General features: G+C 42.3%; 1 protein-coding gene across 1 annotated transcript in view; it reads left to right on the plus strand.

Annotated features, from left to right (window-relative positions):
* Positions 1-1,406: 1,406 nt before the first annotated feature.
* Positions 1,407-27,788, plus strand: part of HEPHL1 (hephaestin like 1) — a 34,935-nt gene continuing 8,553 nt past the window's right edge. The window contains exons 1-14 of the mRNA XM_071733871.1: positions 1,407-1,630; positions 10,578-10,822; positions 11,604-11,816; positions 13,539-13,718; positions 14,707-14,961; positions 15,439-15,607; positions 16,601-16,740; positions 16,976-17,107; positions 19,789-20,000; positions 20,444-20,594; positions 21,726-21,938; positions 24,766-24,979; positions 26,545-26,684; positions 27,515-27,655. Of these exons, the coding sequence (XP_071589972.1) occupies positions 1,461-1,630; positions 10,578-10,822; positions 11,604-11,816; positions 13,539-13,718; positions 14,707-14,961; positions 15,439-15,607; positions 16,601-16,740; positions 16,976-17,107; positions 19,789-20,000; positions 20,444-20,594; positions 21,726-21,938; positions 24,766-24,979; positions 26,545-26,684; positions 27,515-27,655 (2,575 nt within the window). The 5' untranslated portion in view covers positions 1,407-1,460. The remainder of the gene's footprint in view (positions 1,631-10,577; positions 10,823-11,603; positions 11,817-13,538; positions 13,719-14,706; positions 14,962-15,438; positions 15,608-16,600; positions 16,741-16,975; positions 17,108-19,788; positions 20,001-20,443; positions 20,595-21,725; positions 21,939-24,765; positions 24,980-26,544; positions 26,685-27,514; positions 27,656-27,788) is intronic.

Below are 27,788 nucleotides of genomic sequence, written 5' to 3' on the forward strand. Positions count from 1 at the left end.
GCCTGTGTTCTCTCCACCTATACTGAGCTTCCAGTCCTCACAGCTGAAGGGATGTAGTACATAGCCTAAAGAAACAGAAAGCTTCTTTATTAAGATACTCTGTGTGTCAGTGTCCCTTGTGTCTGAAGTTAGATGAGATGTGGCTGGAGGCTGGGATGCTGTAAACCCCAGGTGCTTTTTGATTTCAGCCTGTGACTTCAAAGCTACCTGCTTTGAGAAAACCACCAGTGATGGTGAGAGGTGCTCAGCACAGGTGAGTGTGTGTGAAGCTGATGCTGTTACAGGACAAGCTGAATGTCACCTCACTGCCATGCAAAAACACTCCCATCACTGAGCTAGGTTTTGACTGATGAAGTTTAACCTGTGGCTACCAGGTTAATTTGAGAAACCTCTTACACTCCTAGCTGTGAATAACCACTAGCTTCAATGGGAAGAGGTCAGATGGTTCTGGAGCTGGAAGGGGAATTTCACAACTGTTACACCTGGCAAGGAGCCTCAAGTGTAATGCTGTATTCCAGAACTAAAACTTCTTAATGTCTTTAGTCAGGTAAAAATGAGTAAAAGAGTAGTATGGGTTTTCACTGTTTTGTCACCCAGGGAATATTACCTAAAAAGCTTAAAATATCCTATCAATTCATACTTGTACAGGTTTCCACTTTGCTTTGCCAAGATAGTGACGTGATGTCCTCTTAGAGGAGGCTAAGCTACAAATAGAGGGACTGATTTTTCTATGTGGGCACTTGAATTACAAAGTTTTATAATCTTCATGTGCCTCAATTCCTAGGTGTCCAAATGGAAAGACTTTACAAGGGCTCTAATTTCCAGAAAGGTTTGTAAAAAGGGGTCTCTTTTTGGGCACTTTTAAACTGAATGCATGCAGATCACTTGTCATCCTAATAATGGGTCAGGAAATCCTAGAAACTGGGGAGGTGCCACAGAATTCTCTTTCTCTGCTAATGCTGAATTGTAAAATAGTGTTATGCCACTAGAAAAAAACTAAAGAAGACATCAGGCTGCTAGTTTTAAAAATCTCAGGCATGATAAAAGTGTTAAATTAAAACAAAACAAAACAAGAAAAAAGGCTTTTTGAGAGGGATGTCAAAAACAATAAACAGAAAGCTGCTCCAATATGCTATACCACCTAGTCTGGAAAAAGGAGGGAAAAAAAAAGTGACACTTCCTAAAAGCCCCAACTGGCTCTATCCTGGACAGGTAAATGAGCAATTTAAGCACTCACCAAAGGATTGGCAAAGGTCCTGCCAGGGCAGCAACCTCCTCCCTAGCCCTGCTCTGCATTGCTGGGCTCTCTACCTATCCCAGTCTTACCTGCTGGAGAGGAGGAGCTTTGCTCTGCCCATTCCTTATTTATAACTTGTCTAGAACTGGGAGGGAGGGGTGAGCTCTCTGTGGTGCATCCTGCTGCTGTTTGCCTGCTGCCAGCCTTAGGATCACAATCACAAATGCCTCCAGCCCGGCATGGTGGCTGCCTTCATGTTCTTGGGTTCCTCTGGTTGTTTGCAGTGGTGGAAACAAAGACCAGAACCTATTACCTCGGGATTGTGGAAGAGAACTGGGACTATGCACCATCTGGGAAAAATCTGATCACGGGACAAAGCCTCTTAGAGGACAAGTAAGTCACTGGGGTCTCTGATAAACTGAGATGTATGGAGAGCTCCAAAGAAAATTAGAAAATTGACTAACATGGTTAATACTGTTGTAAACATCATAAGCTGGCCTTTTCCTTGTATTTCTTTCAATGATGTTGTCACAGGGAGGATTTCAGCTTCAAGCAGCCTTTGGTTGCATACTCTTCCATTTGTGGTTGGTTAAGCAGGGTGAAAATGTGTATTTGAAGGTGACATGAAGGAACTGGTATTTCTCAAGACCGTGTCAGGTAACCCAAATTCTCCTGTGTGTTTTTTCATGGAGATGCAGGCATTTCTGTGACTTCTGCAATAACAAATTGCATCTTTACCACAATCAAACACAGCTCTTTGCAATAAAACATAGAAGTCTGCTTAACTGGCAAAAAGATTGTGAATTTTCTCCCTTTGAGATGATAAAAGTTGGGGGCTTGGTATAACATTTCAAAATCCAGATATGTATAGTACCTATGAATGAGATACAAGTGGGTGGTCCATATATTCCTGTAATGTATCCAACCATGGAGATCTTCATTTAGGAAATCTATTTGGATGAGTGCTTAAATATGCAGTGGTGAATGGTCACACTGAAGTTGAGCTGCTCACCTGTGCTGAAGGTGGGAGCTTTGGTAAGAATGGTGAGGAATTGTGCCTCACCCAGTGGAAAACAGGAATCTGTTCTTGTGCCCACACTGCTGGGGTTCACTGTGTGTCCCTCCTGCATCAGGAGAGCTGTCCTGGACAGTGGGGGGGGGGGGGGGTGGCACAGACCCTTGCATGGGGACACTTTTAAGATTTCATTGATATCTCTGACAGCCTGGAGATAGTTTGGATGTCCTTCTTTTGAGTCAAGTTTTGGGCTGGGAGCTGTGAATGGGTGAGGAGGTCCTGGTGTCTGTACCAGGTCTGGAGTTACACTGGGAGCTGGATGCTGTGCCCCAGGAATTAGAAATGGAAATGTCCTTCCTGACTTTTCAGGAAGCCCCAAGCAACGCCAAAGTTTTCTCTAGTGGCCAGTGATTTCAGAATTACTCTCAGCTGGATTTCATAAAGGAAATTATTTTGACACAAACAAAAGGCAAGAAAGAGTTTTATTTTTCAAAACAAACTCATGCTTATGTTCTTAACAACTGGATGTCCCGGAGAGTATGCAAGTCACTAGGTGTTACCTTTATAGTTAAAATTCAGGGTATTTGTTTCCAGCCCATGAAAATAAGCTGTGCTAGAAAAGCTATTCTTCAGTTGTGTTATATGCTTGATTTTCTCACTTTCCTATTCTTTTTCATAGAAAATGTCTTCCTCCACTCCTTAAACTGGAAGATTTATCACTAAAAATAGTTCAGCTTTAAGTGAAGGGCAAGTACCTCTAAATCTACCCTGATACCACGGAGACACCTGCAACATGTTCTGTAAATTGTGCTTTTAAGGCTGTCTGCACTATGTGTTCCCTGAACATCAATAGCACATTTACTTCAAAGTCTATGACACAAATGTGATGCCTTTAGATGGCAGGACAGGGAAGGATGATAGCTGAAGTCTTCAGTCATCGCTGCAATGTAATAATTATAGAATGTTAATTTCAAAGTTTACCGACAGAAAAAATGTAATTTGGATTTTAAGTTAGATTGTACACACAAATCTGAGGAGGTGTTTGTAACAAGCTCCCTCCATGAAGTCTTCTACTGCAGAAGAATAAAGAGTTTCCTGCAACACTTACTCCATTTCCAAACCATGTTGAATTGAGCCAGATCCATGTGCTATATTCTGGAATAATAGTGTGTCTGAATAAGCATGTGGACTAAAAAGTGTACCATTAATAGTTCATTCTAGAATGAAACCAAGATTATTTATGTCTTTAGAATAACCTTTACTGTAAATTTAAAGCTGATGGGTTACTTTTCAGCTAATTAATTTGTTCCCGTGGATATTTAAAAAAAACATAGATCTGTAAACAAGATTTAAGGATCAGTTCCCCAGTAGAGACAGGAGTGCCTTTTGAGCCAGGTGTGCTCTGTGAGCAGCAATAGCTGGGCTAGCTGAGCCCAGCACTTCTCACCTTGTGACGCATCCTCACAGCACCCATCTGATGGGGCTCTGTCCCAGTGCTATTGATAGGGAAGTGAAGATAAAGAGGTTGCAGACAAACTGATTATCTTTTTAAAAGAGTGGGTGCATACACATAAAGGAATCTCCCTTTGATTCCAGCTAGACCACAGAGATATAATCAAAACCACTTATTCTTCACTAATTAATAAAATGCTGAATGAGCAAGTCTGTACTGGAAAGTGTTACACTACTTGGACCAGACAGTGAGATTTAAGAGATGATTTTCAATGTTGCTGTGGTGAAGTCAATGATGCCCTCCTCAGCCTTTGGTTTTTAGCAGTGAAGAGGAGAAAAGAGACTTTGGTAGCTGAGGCACAGGGCTGGAAATGAGGTGGGCTGGTTCTGACAGAGCCAGAGCTGTGCTGGTGCTGAGTGAGCTGTCCCTTGAGCCAGGAGCCCTGGAGCTGCATCAGCATCTCCCTGGGTGTGAGCTGGAAAGGCTGCCTCTCACCAGAGCTGATTAACCCAAACACAGCCCTGTGTTAATATAACTATTCTGCTTGGATGCTAATTTTTATTATGCTGCAGTGCTCAAGGGCCAGCCTGTTGCTTGCACAGAGCAAGTGCCTTGCTATGTATCACTGCTTCCTCTGTAAAGAGAGTAATGAGGCTGCTCACCTCTGCCTTTTGTCTTGTCTACTCGAAGCCTCAAGCTGTTCCACTAATTCTCATAATTTGGAGTGTTATGAATGAAACCAAGACATTTCACTCTGGGCTCTTCCTTTGCAAATTCAGCTGACATTTTCTAGGTGAAGCACCTAGGACTTTGAAAATCAGAGGTTATGTTCACTGAGTACAAATGAGCTGGGAAGGTGCTCAGCATCCCCTCCCAAACTGCTTTAGCTTGTGAAAGTTTACATAATTAAACCATGGACTGGACACAGGTGCAAGGTGCTGTCAGTGCTGCTGGACATGCTGCAGATTCCAGGGAGGTTTTGTGGATTAGGACATGAATATGTCTGCAGCAGGAGGTGAGCTGAGATGTTGCCTGCTCCCTTTAATGGTGACACAGACTTTTTTGAGAGAAAAATACACGTAGGTGTTGTGGGGTTGACATATATCAATATTTCCCTCCCTATTGTGGCTCAGTCCTCAGGATTAGAGTTTGGTTGATAACTTCACTAAAATTAATTTGGTATCAGTTTATATGATGGACACCACTCTGCTGGTGGTAGATGTTATTAAGCTTTGCCTGATGTAACAGCTCATCCCCTCTCCTTAGGGCACTAATCCTACATTTATCTGGGCCAAGTCTTGCACCCACCAACACTAACGGGTGTTTTTTTGTTACCACAGCATCAAACACAGTTTGTGCAATTTGCCTGTGAGGAGATGCCACCCAGATAAATGGCAGTGAAACTGTCATAATAAATGCTAAACTAATGGCTGAGTCATCATGTGGCCAAATGACCCAATTGCATCAGCAGAGATCATCGTGGGAAGGGTCAACATCAAAAGGGCACTTGAGGTGAAATTCTGGTTCTAACTAGAGGAGTTCAGGAGAAGGAGAGGTTTTTTCTAGGAAAGAAATCATTATAGCCACACTTAATCAGTAACACTCCAGAGCTTCATCTAAGATTTTGTGGGTCTAATTTACCTCTTCCGTGTCTGGTGGTGGGTCACAGAAGTCCCAGAGCATCCTTTGAGGATACTATGTCTCTTGCTTTTGAGGACACACAGTTTTGTTATTTGGTTCTTTGTGGTCAGGATACAATCTACAAACACAAGTTGGCACCACTGGTGCCTCTCCACTGACCAAACCTCCAGCAGAGACACTGCATTGGCCTTAGCATGGGAGCCATGGTTTGGCAGAGGTTTTCCCTGAACAGCTCACATGATCCAGCAGTTAAAATGGTTAGGGCGGCCTGGGGCCATGAGCACTGTCCTGGATTGCTCCAGCCATAGGAAAGATGGGTAACTCAGGGGAAAAACCCAGCCCTAGAGTGTGTGAAGAGGGCAGAGTGTAAGGAAATGTTTCACCACCAACAGATTTTAAGGAACAATCACATAAAGATGGTTGTTTATGTGGTTGTCGGTGTAAAATCTATGGAATAATGGTAATAAAAGAAAGTTTCCATTTGTCTACAGTTGCACCCAGGAGTGCACAGAGACTCTTTAATATATTGACATGAGAGAGAAAGTTTCTCTGCCAGAGAAAATTTGAGACTCCACATCTGGTAGTTAGTTATTCAATGTGCTGATTTTTCAGTGATGATTACAATGGTAAACAAATAAATTCAGCAGGCATCAAAACCATGTCAGTGAGGGATCTGGCTACAGCCTAGTGAGGCTACAACTTGTAGTTCATTCCTTATTGCACACTAACATAGCACTCATGCAAGCACCTCTTGAAAAAAACCGGTTAGGTCGTAGCTCTGTGTCTTCAGATCAAAGGTAACATAAACACAGTAAAAATGTTGGCAAAATACTTCTTCTGTGTGACAAAAGAAATAGGTGTAGAAATTACACTTAGCTCATGGTCCTACCCTAACTCATGGTCTTATCCTGAGATGGCAGATTATCTGCATGCCTAGTCTTGATTTGAAGTAGAAGTTATATGACACTCTTTTATTCTTTCTCTCTTTTGGAAGAGTCACAGTGCTCATCATTGCAGGGGGATGGATGTCTGTAATTATGTTAATTAGAGATAATTCCCTATTAATAACTCCCTGTCCCACTCTTGTACATCGCCAACTTTTCTTGGAGCTTAAAAACTGCTGAGTGGTCAATTGGCAAAATTAAATCAGTCACAGAAATAAAGGCAGGATTTGCACGGTTTTCTTAGTTTGAACAGGGTTTTTTATGCACTGATCAACAAGCCTGCTTATGTCTATCTGTAACCTCAGGACTGGCCTGACTAGAAGAGATGGAGGGGATTTAGGGAGCTTGAGAGAGTACAGCTCTAGAGGATGGAATATTCCCCTTTCCTATAAGAAGTGGGGCCGGCGATCATCATGACTTTCTGCATATGATGTGCAGGCTGAAGACTGACTTATGGGGAAATATTTAGGATTTAGAAGAACAGCTCTTAAATCTGAACAAGACTAGAGAGATAGAAGGGGCTCAGAAAGCTGCCAGGAGGATGAGGCAGTTGGAAGTGAGCAGTGGAGCATGAAGAATCAGGGAGGAGGTTTGTCTTCTTAAGATGAGAGGAATGACAGACAAGAGATGTCTTGGCAGGGGTGCACAGTAGAATAGGCACTGGAAGAAAGAGTCAAAGGCAGATTCAGAGAACTGGATGTTTAACCATTACATCATTCAGGGGAAGTGGTGTATTCTTTGGAAACTTTGGAAAGTTTTAAATCTCAGCTCAATGGGGTGCTGCGACATATCATATAAGAAATAAGATTAGAAGGGTAGGACCAGGTGATCCTTGAGGTCCCTTCCAACCTAACAATCTATGATTCTATGGTCATTTGGATAAACCAATGCTGTAAATAATATCTTGGAAAGCCAGTGTGTGGGAAAGTCAGTGGGTGGGAAAGGATGACACAGGAGATGCAGCTGAAGGGGAGGTTTAAGTCAGTGACTGAAAATATTAAGTGGTTCTCAAGGAAGCAAATGCCTTAAAAAAAAGACAGGGATCAGTGTTTGAGAACTGTTGTCAAAGGCTGGAGATGAAAGGTCAGCAGGACACTATCCTGAAGACAAGAATGTCTCTGAAGGTCTCTGAAGATTCATGGTAAGGAAATGCTGGGTGGGAGACGTGCTGGTACAAATGGCACTGGCAGAGACTTCATGGGCCATGGAGAAGAAGCTCTTGCCAAAAGAAAGAAGGTAGCGATGGACCTCTGTGTCCCACTAATGGAGCAGCAGAGGCTGTGGTACTAAGCCTGTGCCAGCTCCCTCCAATACAACCACTGTCTGCATTGTGGCACTGGGTAGAGGTACCAGCCCTACAGTGTGGCCACATGCCCATGATCCCAGGCATCTGGGAGAGAAGAGAAGTCACTCACAAGCAACCTTTCCATGAACTTCCTTTGGCTGATAACATTAGCTCCAGCATGGATAGTCTTTCTCCAAAGGACTTTAAGCACCCAGCAACACTTGTAAAGAGGCACAGAGCTAACAACTACTTGCAAGGCTGACATGGGCATCCAAAACTTCTCATGGATAAAATGAGGAAGCTTGAACACGTTGAGTGGGACTCAGGGCAAACAGTGTGCTCTTTTCTTGAGTGCGGCGGGTAATCAAAGAGATGTGTTGAAAATACATATCTGTATATGCAGAAGAACTGGGCTCTACTCCTCCTAAACAGAAAGAGTGAGCCTCATGTGTCTGCACTCCAATAAACTCCAAAATATCAGGGAATTTTTAGTAGGAAACTCTTCTGCCCTTTGGAGAGTGTGGATCTAGAAGACAAGGAAGGTACGAAAGAGCCTGAATCTGTAATACAACAGCAAGAGCATCAGTGGCACGTAGGATTTGTCTCCTAGGTTTGATTAGATGTTTTCTTTAGGACAATGATTAAACAAAACTCATAACCAAGGGCCAAGAGGCCAAGTTACTCCTTCAATACCTTCCTGGCTCCATGACTTTTGCACTGCTTGGTTCTCTGCATAGAGGAGCATCACAAACACTGTGAGTGGCTGCAGGTGATGTCCATTGGACAGAGTGGGCTCTGCAGCACAGGAGAATTTTCCTTTCAGAAAGCTGTTGCTAAAAAGACTCCTGGATGTCTTTAAGTAGGAGATAGGCACAGATCTAGCCAACACGGATATTACAGCATGGATTTAGGCACAGAGGAAGTCTCAGGGTGAGTTCTTTAATGCTGATCCCAAACTGCATTTTGGCATCCCTTGATCTATGCATTTCAAGGAGTTAGGCTCATGTCAAGCATTAACAGCATCTGATCAAGAAATGCATTTTTCTGGTGCTCAGTTCTCCTTCTGCAGGAGGGATGGGGTACCCCAAGGGTACCATTTGGTGGCTGATGAAAATTGAAAAAAAAATCTGCTGAAAAAAGAACTTCCAAAAATACCTATTTTCTCAAAGAAAAAGTTGATTTTTTCTAAAAGGTATTTCTTATAAATCATCTTAAAAATACTTTACAGTTTGAATTAGGGCATTGCATACATTGCCTGAGGTAAAAATATGCATTTACACTGCACTACTACTGCCACCACCTACTACTCTGTGATAAGGGCTATTGTAGCAGGTATTCTCCCCACGCAGTGGAAGCTGTCTCCTCATCAGTGAGCATGGTGTGACTTCCCAGGTCTTGCTGTGCACACAGATTCTGCAGACTAGGAAGGCTGGTTCACTGAAAATCCAGACTTCTTGGCAAGTAATTTCTTGATCATGATTTTTGGGTGTATTTGTCTGACATACATTACTCTGTGAAGAAGCAGACTGAGAAGCTTCCTCCCCTTCATCCTAGCCAACTGTTTCTGCCACAGCAATATCAACAGTGACATTTCTATTTGTGCCAAAGTAGCTCTTGGCTTGTTATCAATCCCATTTTGAAATGGAAAAAGTGGGGTTTTTTGGAGGCATTTGTATCTGGATCACTGCAGGGATCTGATTCAGACAGTGGTCCTGAAGGATCAATGACCACAGATGGGGAGTGGTTTGAGTTCTGGTGTCCAGCAGAGATGCCTTACAAAGGGGGAGTAATGGATCTTATGATGAAAAAATTATAGCAACTCATACAGTCAACTGATGTGACATCCAACAATTCATTTTTTGGTACAAAAGCAGCTTAACAAAATAGGTTCAATCAGGTGAACTGAGCAGTCACAAAGATTCACTATAAATATCAAATTGCTATATTTCTGCCTGGGGTATTTCAGGAAAAGCTTTTTTTATATGGTTTTATTTATGAAGTGTGAAAGTTTGAACAATGTTCCAGGGATGAAAAACTCACAGAGCAGCCAAATGTGGTGAAACTGGTCATACAAGCCACTACTGGTTGTGTGGTTGTGTAGCAACTAATTCCAAGTTGTGTAAGAAATATTGACTGGGAGCACCTCTGGCTTTAGGTGGAATATTACTTGCCTGCTGTGAGAAGTTCTCGTGTTCAGACTGCAAAAGAAATAGAGAAATATTATATGGCTTTCAGAAAAGAGCTTCAGGAAAGATTTGTGACATAAATAAATTTAGTGTACTTGGGTTGTCCAGAAGAAGGGTAGGAGGAAATTTATTCAATTATTTAAAACTCATGCAAGTGTTTGCATAGAAAAGAAGCTCTTGATAGTATGTGGCTCCTTTGATCCAAGTGAGAGCTCGATGGGAACCAGTGGCTGGAGTGTGGAGCTGGATGATATTGGACTACAGATACAACTCAGGATTTGAAGGGAGCAGGTATTTAGTAGCTATAATATAACCACTGATCGTATGGTGAGTTCTCCATCACTTGAAGTTGTTATAAACATAGATGATGGAACGTGGAAATGCCTTTTGTGGTCTACTGGGGTATCAAACTAGTTGATAAGAATTGTTCTTCCTGGCTTTTGAAAAATTTAGTTTGATTTTCTTCTTCTGAACATCCTTCCAGATGTTCATGCTTCCAGATGTGAGGGTTTCAGACCATCAAAAGAGGGAGAAGGTGGTAAAGCTGTACAGAAAGGCCTGAGTGTCTGCTCCTCATGTGAAGACTTGCAGTAACTGTGCTAAAGCCCAGACCTGCAAATGAGATGGATGTCATGGGACAGAAAGGGGTTTGCATCCTGCTAGTGCTGTCCTGGTTTACTCCTCAGCTTTTTGTTCCACCAGCTATGGGATATATCCCAGGGAACTACTTACCTGCACTGCAAACACCAGTTATTTGATCAGTTCTGAAAGGTGGTAGTTTTTTGTCTCTAAATTATTTTCCCTTCCCAATACTAGGTTTGCAAGGGTGTATGCAACAAGAGGACCCAACCGGATAGGACGTGTGTACAAAAAAGCTATTTTTAGGCAATTCACAGATGACACTTACTCCCAGGAGATCCCCAAGGCAGCGTGGCTGGGGTTCCTTGGGCCAGTCCTAAAGGCAGAAGAAGAGGATGTCTTTATCATCCATCTAAAAAATTTTGCTTCCCGCCCATACTCCGTACATCCTCATGGGGTCTTCTATGACAAGGACTCTGAAGGTAAAAGCTGCTTTGTCCTTTCTTTTTTGTCTTTCCCTCTCCTTTTCCCCTGGAAAAGCTGGTGTCACAGCTAAAACTTTGACCAGATATTGACTGTTCTGGCCATTTATATCAGAGGACTTGAGATCATCTTCTCAAAAACTCATCAGTAGTTGCAGCTGATGACTGAAAACAGGAACAGCCCCATCTTTTAAAACTTGCCACAAAGTGACAATTTCTGGGATAAATCCAGTATTGAAGCAGTGGGGCTTTTTCCCTGAATTACTTTCCTGAATTATAAGTCACTGTAGCGTATTCCATCTTTCCTTCTACTTCAACCCTCTTTGAATGAATGGAGTTCTTGAAGAAAGTGGGTTCCTTGCTTATAGGGCTATATCAGGCATGAATAAATTTTCAGAATCCCAAACCTATGCATGTGCATTTTGGTTAGAAGGTTGTGTGGATTTGCCTACATTCATTGCTCTCATTGGTTTTCTGTGAGAAGATACACAGTGTTAGCTGACAAAATGTGTAGATGACTGATGAGAATTAAGAGCCAAAGAAAAATTAGTCCCTATTAATGCATTCCTAAAGCTTTGTCTACAGATACATAGCAAATTTAAAATTGCAACATTTTTTCATGGTTTTACCAAAACATCTGAATTTTTCCACAATTTCTCAAGAGATTCTGTGTTATTATTTTATAGATATGTGATAAAATAGAAGAAATCACACATTTATTTAAGGAGAACAGTTAAGAGGGAGGATACCAAAATCTTTCTTTTTCTTTTTAATGTATTAGGAGCACTTTACCCTGATGGAACTGGTGGTAAAAGCAAAGAGGACGACTTCGTGGTTCCTGGTGGAAATTACACATACACATGGCCAGTAAGGAAAGATTACTCCCCAACTTTGGCAGACTCAAACTGCTTGACTTGGATTTACCATTCTCACATTGACACACCAAGAGATATTGCATCTGGTTTAATTGGGCCACTGCTGGTTTGTAAAAAAGGTACTGAGCTAGAAATAGCAATGAAGCAAGTCCCTCTGCCAAGCTTGGCATCTTAACAGTAATTTTTGCTTACAGGTATAAACTTGATGGTCTAGAGTCTATCCCTACATAGCCCATAAAAAGGGGCAAGGAATAGCTGGGCCATTCCAGGAGCATCCCAGGGTAGGTATTGTAGCTCTGGGACAACCCCCTTCCTGCTCCCTTTTGGCTTCATGAGAGATTTGCCTTGGCTGGTGGAGGGACTGCAACGTGCTCTGTGGCAGCCACTTATGGCCAAGACCAAAAATAAATGTCCCCATACTTGGATAACTTTAGGATGAGCAAAGGACTCATTGCCTAGGAAACAAAGTTAGGTCTGGGTGATTGGGTGCTGGGTGACAGCACTGCCAGTTCCACGTTTGAAACCCCAGTGATCTTTATAATTTTTTTTCCCCAGTATGGATTATATATTTATTTTAGCTCACAAGTTGCATATGACAACCATACGGGAACATGTGCTGAGTAGCTGAGGTGACAGCCTGTCCCATGTGCTTTATAGCCTGCTCACTTTGTAGTGGGGCCAACAGGGACCAGTTACCAGCCCTCTCCTTCCTATCAGCTGAGCCATCATTCCCTTTGCCACCAGCGCCTCTCACAGTACAAAACCAGCCCTGAATCTCTACAGAACATGCAAATAGAGCAAGTTTTATTAATAAAGAAGAGAAAGACTTCATCATGTAAAGGACAGGCCTGGCCTCCAGCTTAACTCACATAGTTAAAATGTCTCAGACTTTTTTCTCATGGGAGAAATCTGCAGAACTACTTCAATATGTGAAACTGGGGTGATAACTACAGGGTAATACATGAAACTAGGTGATAGAACATTCAAAATAATCCCAGCCTAAAAGGTCAGGTTATTTGCATATTCAGTCTTGAATTCAACAAGGTGGAAATCTGCATGATGCTTCTGCTGTAGTCCTCACCCAGCAAGGCTCTTGGGCTCCCTCCCAGGGGATACAGAGAAAGGAAAATTTTCATGGGTTCAGAAGATGAACAATCATCACAATTCATCACAATTAGATGAAATCTAAACCTCCCAGCAGTTAATAAAAGACTACTCAATTTTACCACTCCTATAGTCTTAGGTTGTTCCCTAAATGGCCACTCAGATAACGATACTGAATTTAGCATGAATAGATGATATTCATCCTGCCCTCAGCCTTTTAAAATTTGAGTATCTATTCCTAGATGATCATCAAGGCTTCCTCATTAGCCCATGGAGGGTGAGCCATGTTTAGTTGCTCAGTTCAACAGAATTTTACTAATTCTTAGTAAAAAAGTCACTAGCTTCTGGCTGCATCAGGCCTGTGATCTGGCTCACTGGCCTGTATAGGCACAGAGATGCTGATACTGATCAAAGGGTAGGGTTGAGTGCAGTGGACTGAAGATGTGGAAAATGGGACCAGAGACATTGGCAGCTACTGGTGCATCAAATGAAGGAGATCCTGAAAAATCAGCTCGACTTAGATGAGATAATCTGCCTTCTGGAGACACTCATCTGCTCAGAGTTTGGGTGGGTGTGTCAGGATGTCTCAGAAGAGCAAAATTAGCTGAGATTCATCCTTCCCTGTGGACCAGGGGCAGGGCACTGTATTTCCTTGAGTGCTCCAAATTTATTATCACTTTTAAATTCAATCCCCTCCAAGGCATTTTTTAGCACTTTCCTTTTCGTTTGCAATTTAGGAACTGCAGATGAGACCTCAATAGAAGGGACTGGTGCTGCTAACGCTTTTGCCCTGATGTTTAGCATTATAGATGAAAACTTCAGCTGGTACCTCGATGAGAATATAAACACCTTCTGCTTAGAACCAGCCACGGTTGACAAAGAGGATGAAGGTTTCCAGACCAGCAACAGAATGCATGGTGAGCAAATGGGGATTTACAGCAGTGACCTGGCTTTTTTCAGCAGGACTTGTGGTATCTCTCCTTCCCCTGTGTTAGCATTAAGTGGGTCAGGACATTGATCTACTGTGTTGATAAAAAGCCTTTCCCTAAATACAGCACAACACTGGTTTGCAGACAGGAGATTTGGCTTTTAGAGCCAGCTCTGCCACCTGCTTAATGTTTTATCTTAGGCAACAGATTTAAGCCATTTGGTGACTGCTTAGCTGCTAGAAAAGGAGGCTGCAGAGCATTTTTGGATGTGTGTATTGGAAGAATTCAGCATTTCTCAAAAGGCCTTGAGGATGGGGGGCTGGCTGGCACAACCACTCCTGCCCTTGAATTCCTTTGGCCACCTGGAGATCCTTTTGTGATTCCTGGAGATTCCTTTTGTGCCACCTGGAGATCTGGTGTACGAAGATAAATCCAGATATTTCTCTGTGTTTTGACTGTTCCATGGAGCATAGGACCAAAAATATTTTTTAAAATATGAGTCTCATTCTCGTAATGTCCTGATATATTTTCAGATATGAAAGCTGAGGAAGAGAGAGCTGACTAGACTAGTTTGGCTGATAAAATAAATTTCAAATCTAAATTGCTTAAGCCTGGCATATAATGGTATATTTATGACTCAGAAGAAGAGAGAATGTGTTACAGACACACTCAATAGCTACAGAACAAGTTAAGCTTATTGTTAGGCTTTCTTGGTGATGGCTTGGCCTTTGCAATATATTAAAAGCACCCAGGGAATTTTTCATAGACCCAACTAGAGAATTTGGACCATCTGATCATCCAGAGCTATAAGATGGCTGTTCAAAAAGATTTTTCTTCATCAAGGAGCCTGTGAGGGCCTCACTCAGTGTGGAAATGCAGAGAGCTTCTTTTCCAGGCCAGGAAAGGTTAGAAATGAATCAGAGACACTTGGCACTTCTCTTTCACCTCTCATAAAGTTTCATACTTTTGTTTTTAGCCATTAATGGTTATATTTATGGCAATCTCCCCGGCCTGGAGATGTGTGCTGACAGTCCCATGTCCTGGCACTTGTTTGGCATGGGCAGTGAGATAGATATCCACGCCGCCTACTTCTACGGCCACACGTTCAGCAGCAGAGATCAGAGGGCAGATGTCATCGGGCTGTTCCCAGCAACCTTCATCACAGCAGAGATGACTCCTGGGAGCCCTGGGAGGTGGCTGATAACCTGCCAGGTTAATGAGCACTTAAGAGGTATGGTGCTACAAATCTCCCTGACCTTTTCAGGATAAAGAAGTTCCAGCCACCCTTTTGCTTGGGAAAGAAAATGGAGAGGTGTTTCCAGGGGAAGTGGGATTTGACACTTGTATTTGACTAACTGAATATGTTGGAGCTATTTCACCATATAAATGTCATGAATATGAGCTTAGTCACCAGTAGAAGTTACGTGTATTGGGCCAAATCTTCAGCCTGTGTAATTCATATGGGGAAGGCTTGCTAGACCCAGTGCTGGCACCACACTTGCTATGTAAAATGGGGATGATGAATGTTGAGAGAAGCCCTTGTCATAACTTTTCATTTTAAGGGATGTCTTTAGAAGCAGAATTTTACCATAATGATTGTGTGCAATGCCCATAAGCTCCCAGAGAGTTTTTAATGTGCATTTATCTCAGTGAGATTGCTGGCTATGCATTTGGCCAAGGACTGTCTCTAGTCTCTTTCTCCTCCCAGGTGGCATGGAGGCACTGTATGATGTTCAGATCTGCCAAAAAAACCTGTCTCATACTTCACCACTCAGCCACAAGAGAAGATATTATATTGCTGCTGAAGAAGTACTCTGGAATTACGGACCTGACGGTTATGATAAATTCACTGGGCAGGGTTTAAATGCCACTGGCAGGTAAGATTTCTTGTCCTCTCTTGTTGTGCTTTAACTTCAGGAGGTTAGGAGTCTGGGTGAGAGTTTCCCAGTGATTCACCAAGGTTACATCCTGCACTGTTATTAATTTCAATTGAAAGGGGCAGGGAGGAATGGATTTAAACAATCCTGTCAGGAAGTAAGATTCATACTGCAGTGCTCGGAGCTGCCTTCTGGAAGCTCTTATCTCCTTCCATTAGGTCCATGTCCCCATGTCTCCATGTCCCTAAGTCAGCCCTGGTGAGATATGCAAAGTTTAACAGAATTAATGACCCTACATAGAGACTCCTCAGGCAGCTTTCACATTTACAACTGGCATACCTTGAGGTGCCCTAATCATAGCTTTTCACCCCCTATTATTACTGATGGTAGTGAAGTGTACTACAGTATCTGCCTGGGAAACTAAGGAGGATTAGAGATGCTCTGTGCACAGGTAATGACCCAGGTCTTGCCCTAAGATCATTAGAGTTAGTTTGACATAGATGCCTCCCTAAGTAAACTGGGGTTACACATCTGAGGGTCTAATCATAAACTCATAGCATCATTTCTGTTTGAAAAGACTTGATAAGATCATCAGATCCAACCATGGACCTAACTACCCATTCAGGTGCTAAAAGCCATCATGTCCCTAGGCATCTACATGACTTTTAAACAACTCCAGGGATGGAGGGATGGTAATTCAACCACTACCCTGGGCAACCTGTTCCAGTGTTTGATAATCCTTTCAGTGAAAAAGTGTCTTCTAATATCCAAACTAAACCTCCCCTGGCACAACTTGAGGCCATTTCCCATTTGTTAGCTAATTTATAACTGTAGTTATAACAGTAATATCTCCCTTTGTCTACTAGAAAAGAATATGCAAATTAATAACTTGGGGTTCATTTCTCTTGGGCCTGGAGTAATAACTTCGTCTGAAATTAAGGGTTCTACCTGAACCTGCTGTTATTTAACCAGTCCAATTTTTTAATTTCACAGTGAATCTGCAACATATTTCACACAAGGGACTGACAGAATAGGAGGGCAGTACTGGAAAGTTCACTATGTGGAATACACTGATGCAACTTTCAGTACAAAGAAAATTCTGTCAGAGAAGATGAAGCACCTGGGAATACTTGGTACAGTATTATATAATATTATATATTATACAATATATATTATACAATATATAATATTATATTATATAGTATATAATATTTTCCCTTTCTGTCATTACATCAGGTTTGAATGCAGATCCACTTGGATCCAGAGGGCAGTTTTGCTCCTGAAGCTGCCAAGCAGCCCTCTCTTGTATAGGTAGAAAGAAATTGAGAGCAGTTCTTCTCATACCTCCCTTTTTTGGTTTTTTTTAAGGGCCTGTTATAAAAGCTGAAGTGGGAGATACAGTGCTGGTTACCTTTGCCAACAAAGCCAGAAGGAGCTATAGCATTATGGCCCATGGTGTGAGCTTCAGCAAGCTGTCAGAGGGTGCTCCCTATGCAGATGGTAAGTTTTGACTGTTCTGCTGTGTTCTCACATCCAGAATACCAGAGCCTAAAAATCTGCTGTTTCTCTACAGCTTTGCCCTTTTTGTGGATGCTAAGGCACAGAAGGGGTGATTTGATAAGCTTGCCTCTACTCCATGTGTCTCAGCCCACAGTACTCCCCAGTCTACCAACATTCTAGTTTGTCCCATGGACCCATACCAGACAAGGCATCTAAAACTATCTGAACTCCACGTTGAGCAAAAGTCATAATCCAGTTTATATCAGTTCTAATCTAATATCGCTCAACTGCAGTCAGTGGATCTCCTCTGGACATGCTCCAGAATGATGAAGCTTAGATTCTGACATGATGCCCCTGCTGAGTGTTTGGATATAGCTATCCACATAGTCTGGGTTGCTTCAATCCTGATTCTCCAGGGCAGGCATTGCTCTTGTTTCCCTGCCAGGATACTCAGTGTCAGAGGCATCTTTTATCTGAGTGATCTGGAATGTGAAGCAGTCATAACCTTATTAATCCTCATAAATATGCAGATGCTGAAGTGGAGCTTATACCAAAGTCTCCCTCTCATTCTGTGCAAGAACAGGATCTTTATCACCTACGTTTAATCATTAAATGTTAAATGTCACATTTAACTGGAAGGCATCCTTTTCTGTCAGTGACAAGAAACAATCCCTACAGAGAATAAGAAGTTCCATTTACTTTAAACATCTCTTTTGGAAGACAGTAGGTGACTGTCTGGAGAAGTCTTTCTGGCTCTGTTGATACAGAAGCAGCATAGAGTTTGGGTTAGGGACTAAGCTTAAGAAGGCTGAAGTAGAGTGAGCTGAATCCCATCCATGGTGTCTACAGAGATAATATTATGGTCTCTGAAAAAGTTGATGCATTTTCAGCATTAAAAATAAAGGTAGACCTCTATTTGTCTAAATTGCTTTGTTTCCACCACAACAAATCAGAAAGAAACTCACAAGGCATAATGACTCTTTTGAGAAGTATGCTAAGAATTAGGTCAACATGTACAACTCCTAACGTCATACAATAAAAGCAATACAAAAGGCTTTATTAAATTCTGTTGTCTCTGTCTGCTGACTTTGCAACACAACAAATTTGCCAGCAGAGCCTATTGTACCCTGAAAAAAAATGGCCTGAGATCAGCCTTGGAGTCACCTGCACACGTCAGATAGAGTGACACTTCATTTAACACTCCCCAAAATAGCACCCATCAGCATTGCACCCTTTGGCATGGAACAAAATCAAACCAAATCCTGCAATTCAGCAGTAGTTTGCCCACCTCTGGGGCTTTGGAGAGGACCCTGACTTGAGATCCATCTCCTCCTAACAATCTTTTTGCCCCTTCTCTCCCTGTAGCCTTTGGGGTTTGGATTTCTATCATCCTTATCTACAAGTATAGACAGGTAAAGCTCTTACAGGGTCTGTAGGCTTGCAATGAAGGTAAATGATTTTTCAAAGTCTGTGTATTGTCTGAATGCAGCTTCTTAATGGAAAATACTACATAAACATACGTAGAGGCATCTACAGGTGTCAACAAGCATCCTTTTTTTTCAGTTTTGCTCTCAGGAGATATTCTTTTGAGTTGCATATGACAGTTGTCCATTGTCAGAAAGTTTTTAGCCCCAAATCAATGTTCTTCTCCTTCCTGACCACTGTTGCAGGATGACTCCAGTAGCATCAGATAATGTTGCAGGAGTGCTCTACTTTGTATTGCAGTCTGTGGCAAACACTGTGTGTGTAAATGTAATACTGATATTTTCACTCATGAAAAGTTTCCAAGAGGATTCTCTTGGTGTATTACAAAGACCAGCAAAGTCTGCTGCTGCCAGACACATCTGGCTCTGCTAAAAAAATCCAGCCATGGGTATTTAAGTGTTAAACAAAATTTCTGGTTTGGTCTTCCTCATAGTGAAAACCAGAAAGATAACTTAATACTTTTTTCTTTCTTAAAAGCGTGCAGGGATAATTCCTTTTCCCAAGTTTCCTTTCAAATCCCTTTTGTAAGTCCTCACTGTGAGGGTACTGATGCTCCTTTATGGTGTCTAAATCACACGAGTGGTGCTACATCCACCCTTGTGCACAGCAGCTGACAATGGCCCAAATCCTTTAAAAGCAGCTTCTGAAAACAACAATAGCAACCGCTCTCTGGAGACTCTGACAGAGGCTCCCGTGCATTGCTACAAAATAAAAAATAAGCAATTACCAGGATCAGATTTGTTCTGAATTTCTAAGCATCCCCAAGAGCAGCTCTGCTCGCTGATGTAATTGCTTTGTTGGTGCTTAATGAAAAGTCTGTGTTTGTGTTGCAGATGAACCTCAAGATAGGGCAGGTAAGCTACAAACATTAGAAGAAGCTACTTAAGCACAAGGATGAGCTTTTTATGTCTTGTCTGACCGAATCCAGATAATTCAGATAGCGTCAGGAGGCGTCTGGGTGAAGCAGCTAAACTTGTTCTGCAGGGAACAGGCTTGGTTGTCCCCATGGCACAGGACTTCAGTGAGATGTCCTCCTGGCATAAGTGCCCAGACTGTGGGATGGTGCTCGAGCTGTGGCTGCGAGGGGGAGCTTGTTCACAGAAACCAGCAGCTATGTCTGTCTCCCAGCTAGTGGTTATACTCAGGAAGACAAAACCTTCCCATAACCTCGATGCTTCTCAATTTTCTCTCTGCAGGATATCTGAAGCCAGGAGCCCATGTTAAACCAGGTGAAACCTTCACATACAAGTGGAGGGTGCCTGAAAACGGAGGTCCAATAGGCAGAGACCCCCCGTGCCTGACCTATCTGTACTACTCAGCTACTGATGCTGTCAAGGACACCAACTCTGGTCTTGTGGGCCCTTTGCTGGTCTGTCGGAAGAATGCACTAAATCACGACGGGACACAGGTGCTCAGCCTGGACATCTGCTCACCCTTAGGAGCAGGATGGTGCTCTCTGGGGGAAGGTCCACATGGGCCAGTTTGCCTAGTTCCTAGCTCAGTTTTAAGAAATAAACCAAATGGCAGTCTTCAGGGTAAAAGCTGACCTAAGGGGATGGTTACGAAGATAAAACTGTCATTCTCTAGTATTCTGGCTCACTCTGTAGTTTTCCTTCTTTTCCATGCACTTCTTAGCCATGAATACATCTTTCCATCCTAAGTAAGTAAAGGTCACTTCATTTATCCTTCTGTCTGATAGAAGAGTGCCAATCCCTGTCCCTTCAGGGTCACAGTGAGAAGGTGGCTGCAATTCTGGGGGGAAAAGAAAGCTTTGTTAAAAAAATAGTAATTTTTACTTGGGTAATTCTGCACAGACTGTTTTTAATGTCTTGGGTTCCTTCTTGGCTACAGAAAGGAATAGACAGAGAATTTTACCTCCTCTTTTCAATCTTTGATGAGAATGACAGCTGGTATCTGGACAAGAATATCGAAACATTTACTGGAGACCCTTCAAAAGTAGATAAAAATGATGCAGATTTCCAGGAATCCAACAAAATGCATGGTATGAAACATATAATATCTTTTCATGATACCTTTTCTTCAGTGATATTAGAAAGATAACATGGCAGATTTTCTCATTGCTCGTGGCTGACTGGAGCACACTGGAGTGCATGTAGAAACCTCAGCCACATTGGCAATGAATGCACCCACCTACCAACCACACCTAGAGACAGGGAACAGCACTTAGCTTTTAGCTACAAACCTTGGGTCTATAAAAAGGCCTAATCCCAGAGTCAGGCACCAGCTTCAGAAGAGGTTCACTGGTGATTTAAATTTCACTGCTGGCCTTGGCACTGACTCAGAAAACGAAGATCTACCTGCTCTGCTCTCTCAGCTCCCACTTAGGCAGTGACCACCTCCCACAGAGGAAAGGCAAAGATTAAGGGGGGCGGGGAATAATATTTTAAAATGCCACTTTTGGATCTAAGTATCTGACTACAGCATGGGCCTCCTCCAAGTCATGCCTGACATGACAGACTTGAGCAAATCACATAACCTCTCCTTGCTCTAATCTTCTGAAGAGCCCTGAGAAAATTTATTGCTAGAGAAACTCAGGACTTTCTGGACCTCTCTATTTTGTTCTTCCTTCATAAGGTGGCATCTCAAACTTCTTTCTGCCATTATATCTTTCACCCAGTCCTGTTTGAGGATTAGGAAGTTTAGCCTCATAACACCTGTGAAAACATAACACTTGTGAAAGGAGACACATTTTTGGAAGTGTAAGTAGAACTGAAAATCACATAGAAGTCTCCATCAGAGCTGAACTTACAACTCAGACCCTTTTTGGCACACTTAATGGCCTTAATGATCTGCTTATACATTCTCCTAGGCTGAGAGAAGATACCTAATTTCTATAATGAACTGGTTTCTGTGCAGCACCCTGAAAAACTCAGAGTACTACATCATCACAAAGGGCTATTACAAGATTTCACAGGCTTAAAAAAAAGTTTGTTGGGATAGCATTGAGGCATAGTTGTAGTCTCATCCAGTGCTACCTTTGCTTCACAAAAAGCCCCTTGAACTAATTCTGTGACTTGCTGAGTCACGAGTCTCTTGCCAGAGATGCAGGAGGATCTGGGATGAGTTTCCATTGACTGCTGCCAACCAGGCTCTTTCTTTCTTTCTCCTCCAGCTGTCAATGGCTACTTGTTTGGTAACCTGCCAGGCCTGGCCATGTGCAAGGATGAGAAGGTCTCCTGGCACCTCATTGGGCTGGGCAGTCACTACGACATGCACGGGGTTCATTTCCAAGGAAATACCATCGACCTGAGGGGGACAACGAGGGACGGGCTGGCCTTGTTTCCTCATTTATCGGGGACAGCGCTGATGCAGCCAGACCGTGTGGGTACGTTCATCAACTTATCTTGCAGAAATCAGGCAGCCAAAATAACCATTGGTGAGATGGTCTGCTCTGCATGAGGGAGTCTGAAAGCATGGAGGCTGTGGGGATTTGGCTTGGCTACTTTTCTTATTCTGTAAATCAAATAGATTTGTGCATTGAAGAGCAGAGGCCCTGAGGATCTTGGGACAGGCAGAGAGATTAACAGGATGCTCACAGAATTACCATAAATTTCAAAACAGGCTTTTTTAGCAAAGATAAAGTTCACTGTGATGTAGATAGTCGCCATAATTTAAGAAATTTTAGGATTTAAATAACAGGTTTGCAATACTATTAGTTCTTTAGGAGTTTCTTTGGAAGTGAATACATTAAAGGTAATTTTAATTCTTGTGTATAATCCAGTGATACATTCTTCAAACTCAGAGAGTGTTTGTTTTTTGTAGATACCATGTAATATTTATTTATGAATACTTATGTAATATATATTTATGAAAATCAGTGCAACATTATCTGCTGCATTAGTGCAACACTGTTTAAATCAACACAGTCATCAGAGTTGTGCAAAGCTCTGCCAAAGCACCTGACAGAAATACCTTCTGGCCTTGTGTACATACCAGGTTAGACCTCTGGCCCCTGTGTCTTTAGGAGAGCAGATTCTTCTCTGATGCATATTTTGTACATTTCCCCCATCTGTCATGAAACTGCACTGCAGGACTCACATTTACCAATATATTCTTGGAGACTTTTAATGTTTACCAGCTAACCTTCTGCTGGTAATAAAGGAAACTGAATAGTTTATCGTATCTTTACAATCACCAACATATGTTATTTTCTTTAACTGCATGCTGGTTTACCTTTTTCAACCCTTTTGCCCTAGAAGCATCAGGAGTGGATTGAGATCCAGTCTGAAAAGAGCTATGGTTCTAATTTAGGTTCCATCACCAACTCGCACACAAATCAGCTGTGAAAGTTCTTTCCTCCTTCACAAGAGTGCTAGCAGCTAGACCTACACAGGACTACTTTGTGGTCAGCTTCTTCCTGAGTAAATGAGTAGGAAGTACAAGTGTTAAAATCTTCCCATGACATGCCAAAAGATGCCCCCACTGTCACTTCAGCTTTTGGGCATCAGAGCCACAAAACAAAACAGAAATAAAAACAACAACAAAAAAAGTCCATACTTGTTTGGTCTTTCATGGAGGGAGAGAAAGAATCAGAAAGTTGCAGTTTAAATCAGTTGGTTTTATACCATGTAGGTGCACATAAATAAATAGTTAAGCAGCATGTTCCTGTTTGTCACAGGTGTCCTCATATAATGGGCCTGTACCTGTCTTGAAAAGTCTCACAGAGGCCTCTATCAGCCTGATAAGACAGAACAACTGCAGGGGTTCAGTGGGGAGTCTCATGTCCCCAAGGCTGGCTCGGGGACAAGGAAACAGCATCGCTGAAGCACACACCCTGTTTCTCTCTGCCTTTATCAGTGTTTCCAATGCACTCTCCCTTAAATATTTTTGTGCTCCCTGTGGGCATCTCTGCAGGCTGGGTAACACAGGTGAAGGCCAGACATCAAACTGATTCCTTCGCAGAGTTCCTTTGGCTAAATTAATCTAACTTAATGAGATAGAAATAATTTATGGAGATTTTTGAGCAAAGATGGAGTAGTCTAGAGCTTCTGATGGAGCAAAAAGTTACATGCTGATTCATGGATCTCCATTTGTGCCTGCAGTCACATTTTGCATTTAGCTGAAGAACCTGTTGTAATGCTACAGCTCCCAGCCCTGCAGTGTCTTATGTGCAAGTTTGGTTTTCAGCCTGGGAATGTCTGCTTGAATCCTAATCCTTTTATGTCTTTGGATCATGGCACATGTGGTGACTAAAGGAGATGAGTGGTCCATACCCATTTTATCAGCTAGTTTCTTCTTCAGTTCCCTTACTTTTCCAAAGCCAGCAGGCTCTGAGGTGAGCAGCTCTGGTGCCAGCATGATCCACAGGGAAGGGCAGGCAACTCAGAAGGACCACAAGGATGTCATGGGATCATGTAGGAAGGAAATCAGAAGGTGCAAAGCCCAAACAGAACTTAATCTGACTATTGCTGTTAAAGACAATAAAAAATGTTTCTATAAATACATAAGGAACAAAAGAAAGATTAAGAGAATCTTCATACTTTTCTGGATGTAGAAGGAAACAGTGACAAAGGATGGGTACCTGGAATAAAACAAGGCTTACTAGCTCCCTTGGCTAAGCTAACCTAACTCTAATAGATGTGAAGCTGATGAAGGGTGTAGAGCACAAGTCTCATGAGGAACATCTGAGAGAACTGGGGATGTTTAGCCTGGAGAAAAGTAGGCTGAGGAGAGAGCTTATTGCTCTCTACAAGTACCTGAAAGGAGGCTGTAGCAAGGTGAGCACTGGTCTCTGCAAAGCAACAAGTGATTGGACCCAGCCTCAGGCTGGGTCAGGGGAAGTTTGCGTTGGATATTTGGAAAAATCTCTCACCAAAAGGGTTGTCAGGCACTGAAATGGGCTAGCCCAGGAAGTGGTGGAGTCAGCATCCCTGAAAGTATGTAAGAGGTGTGGAGATGTGGTGCACAGGGGCATGGTTTAATGGTGGACTTAACTGTGATGGGTTAACAGCTGGAATTGATGATCTTACAGGCCTTTTCCAAAAAAATGATTCTATGAATCTGTACAAGCATCCCCTTGCTTGACTTTCCATACAGCATCACAGATCAGGTTAGAGGAGAGATCAAAGATGTACGAAGCACAGGAACTAACTTGCTAAACTGCTCTTAAAAGTTTTATAAATTTCCTTAATCTCATGTATCTTCCTTTCCAGGCACATTCAAAGTGGTTTGCAGGACTTTTGATCACTTTGTTGGTGGAATGAAACATCTTTATGAGGTCAGCAGCTGTCATAATACCACCCAAGCCAAGAGGCAGAATGGAGCCATGAGGCTCTACTACATTGCTGCAGAGGAGGTGGAGTGGGACTATGTTTCAAATAAGAGCTCAGCACCCAAGATTTACAATGTCAGCAGCAATGAGGAAAGGTACCCAAAGAAAAAAATGCTTGTGGACATGGGGCAAATTCATAGTGAAGGAGAAACTTTGTAGCATCATTTCATGAAACCAGCCTTGTACTTTTTAGGAGGTACTCTTGGCCAAACAAAAGAAGAGAAAATATATTTATAAGTAACAACCCAACCTCTCAGATGATACTAGTTCATAGGCAGCATTTTGAAATGTTCTCCTCTCAGAGACCTGTAATGCTGTTGAACCCAAGAAGGCTTCCAAGTCCCTAAATCTATGTCCTGACTCACCCTTAGGGTGATGCTCCCCAGCCCCTTCCTCTCTCCCCAGTCTCCTCATCCCAGTGCTCATAAAGAAGAAATCTTGTCCCAGACAAGAGCCCTTCAAGCAGTGCAGAAGGATTAGGGAGGTGCTGACCTGCTTCACTACAGTGCAGCATCCCCTGGCTCCCCTGGAAAAGTCAGAACACAATAACCACTGCAAGTGCACCATGTCTACACTTCACTCTACTAAGGAATAAAAAGCACGTGTAGAACTTACAGATTCCAGATCATGCTGCCTAGGGGGGTCTCTGATACCACCTTGGGGAAAGCAAAACGGAACAAGGAATATATTTTTAAAACAAACATTGGAAAAGTTGCTGAGAAACTGCACCCTATAAAGAGGAAGACTTTACAAAAAGTCTTCCTTTACAAAAAATATACCTGAACAGTCACAAGTGATGAAACATATGTAAAGAAAATACAAAGTTCAGTATTGTCAGAGGCTGCTGTTGCACACGCAATATATGATTACCATAAGCATCATTCCTGGGGCATGTTTTGCTTTTATCTAGTACGTTGTGAGCCAACCTCACAACCTTGGAGATGAGGTGCCAGGAGACAGAGCTGCTCTGGGCAGAGGGTGCAGGCTCTGCTATGCAGCTGGTTCTGAGTGTCCTCTGCTGGCCAGGCAGCCTGCACAACAAACTGGGTGACTGCACAAACCTGGAGGGCACAAAAAAAAGCATCGTCTGCCAGATGCAGAAAGAAAAATACACATCTCACTTTATTTTCATGCTGAGAAAGCATCCAGCCCTGCACAGTGCACAGCAGCAGGAGGAAAGGGTAAAACAGCCCCCCCTTAACTCAGGTGATGGTATTTGCTATTGCAAGGTCAGGCTTCAGTTTTCATCTGCCTGCAGCAGCCAGAGACAGCAGCCATGGTGATAAGAGGATTCAGGTGTGCAGGGACAGAGTATATTTTGTTGAAGCAGAGGATGCATCTGGAGGGAGTTGGCAAAGCCACTCTTAGCTTGAACTTCATCTCTACTCTGATAGCTCTGGTGAAGGATTTGTGTTCCCAAAAGTTTATGGCGAGTGCCAAGATAGGCTCAGGTTTATTTGTTTGAAGAGGGTGTGCATTTAGTGAGAATTAGTACTGCTATTATTTGTTGTTTATGACATCTTGCATCACCCAGGGTGTCACGTCACTCAGCACATTGATCCAAGCCACAAATTCTTATCACATCCATGGTGAGTGACACAACAGTTACTGGCCTTGAGATATGTATGCGGCTTCTAATTTTTGCCTTTTTATTTTGCAGCTATGGGCATGTTTTCTTGAGCCAAGAGGAAGATCTGATTGGTTCAAAATACAGGAAAGTGGTTTATAGGGAGTACACAAATGGCAACTTCACGCAGCATAAAGTGAGGACAGAAGAGGAGGAACATTTGGAAATCCTGGGCAAGTATCTCTTGTGGCTCACAGACCAAGACAGATAATTGGATTTACTTCCAAACCCAAAAGGTTTTTCAGCTTTGTTAACATGGAAAAGAGGGAGAAGTAATGCCTGTTCCAGGTTATCAGTGATTTCACACCCCATTTGTATAATTGCAGAGTGTAAAGATGCTTCTTAAATTAGAGAATTAATTCTCAAACATGAACAAGGAGCTTTCTAAGGAGTACCAACAGGGAGGATGACAAAATGGCAGTCCCAGAATTCACCTTAACATCAGAGCATATAACATGGGGAAAGTGTTGTAAGCAGGTTAAATCAATATTAGGGGTTGGATATGTACCTGAAATTGGGCAAGACAAAATTTTATGCATGTTAAAAAAAAAAAACCCCATCAGCTCATGTTTTTTTTATGGGATGAGGTCAACAACTGCTCATAAAGTAATCAACACTCTCTAGGAATACATTTGACATTTCTTTTTTTGCAGTACAAAAGTAAAAAAGTAGTCTTAAAAAAAAAACCCAAAAAACTGTTGCCAGCTGAAGAAATAAATTTTTGAAAGACACAAAAAAAAACCCCACGTTTCCTTAAAAACAAGCTGTCCAAAGGTCTGTTCAGAGTGAACAACTCTGAAAAGAAAAAATATTGGTTTTATATGTAAAGAGCTTTTAATCAGCCAAGAAAACAAACTGATTTTGATAGATTTGCTGAAAGAATGAGAAAATGTTGAAAGCTGAAGGGTTTTGAGAAAGACCTTGGATTCTCTCCCAGGCCAAGTTATTGAAAGTTTGTGAAATTCAGAAAATCAGCATTAATGACCAGCATCTTGTGTTTTAGGGCCATTACTCCACGCTGAGGTTGGTGACTCTGTACTGATTGTGTTTAAGAACAAAGCCACCAGGCCTTATTCAATAAGTGCACATGGGGTAGAAGAAGTGGGTTGTGAAGAACAACCTGAGACACCAATTACTCTTCCTGGTAAGGCTCCCTCCACTCTCCCCCCCTCTTTTTTTTTTTTTTTTTTTTACCTTGGAGATAAAAAGACTGTATGTAAAAGCATTTAAACAGATGATAATCCCTCCTTCAAGCTTACACTTGTTTTTCCAGGGAC

Source organism: Heliangelus exortis, chromosome 1 (genome assembly GCF_036169615.1).
Source record: "Heliangelus exortis chromosome 1, bHelExo1.hap1, whole genome shotgun sequence".
Classification (NCBI taxonomy): domain Eukaryota; kingdom Metazoa; phylum Chordata; class Aves; order Apodiformes; family Trochilidae; genus Heliangelus; species Heliangelus exortis.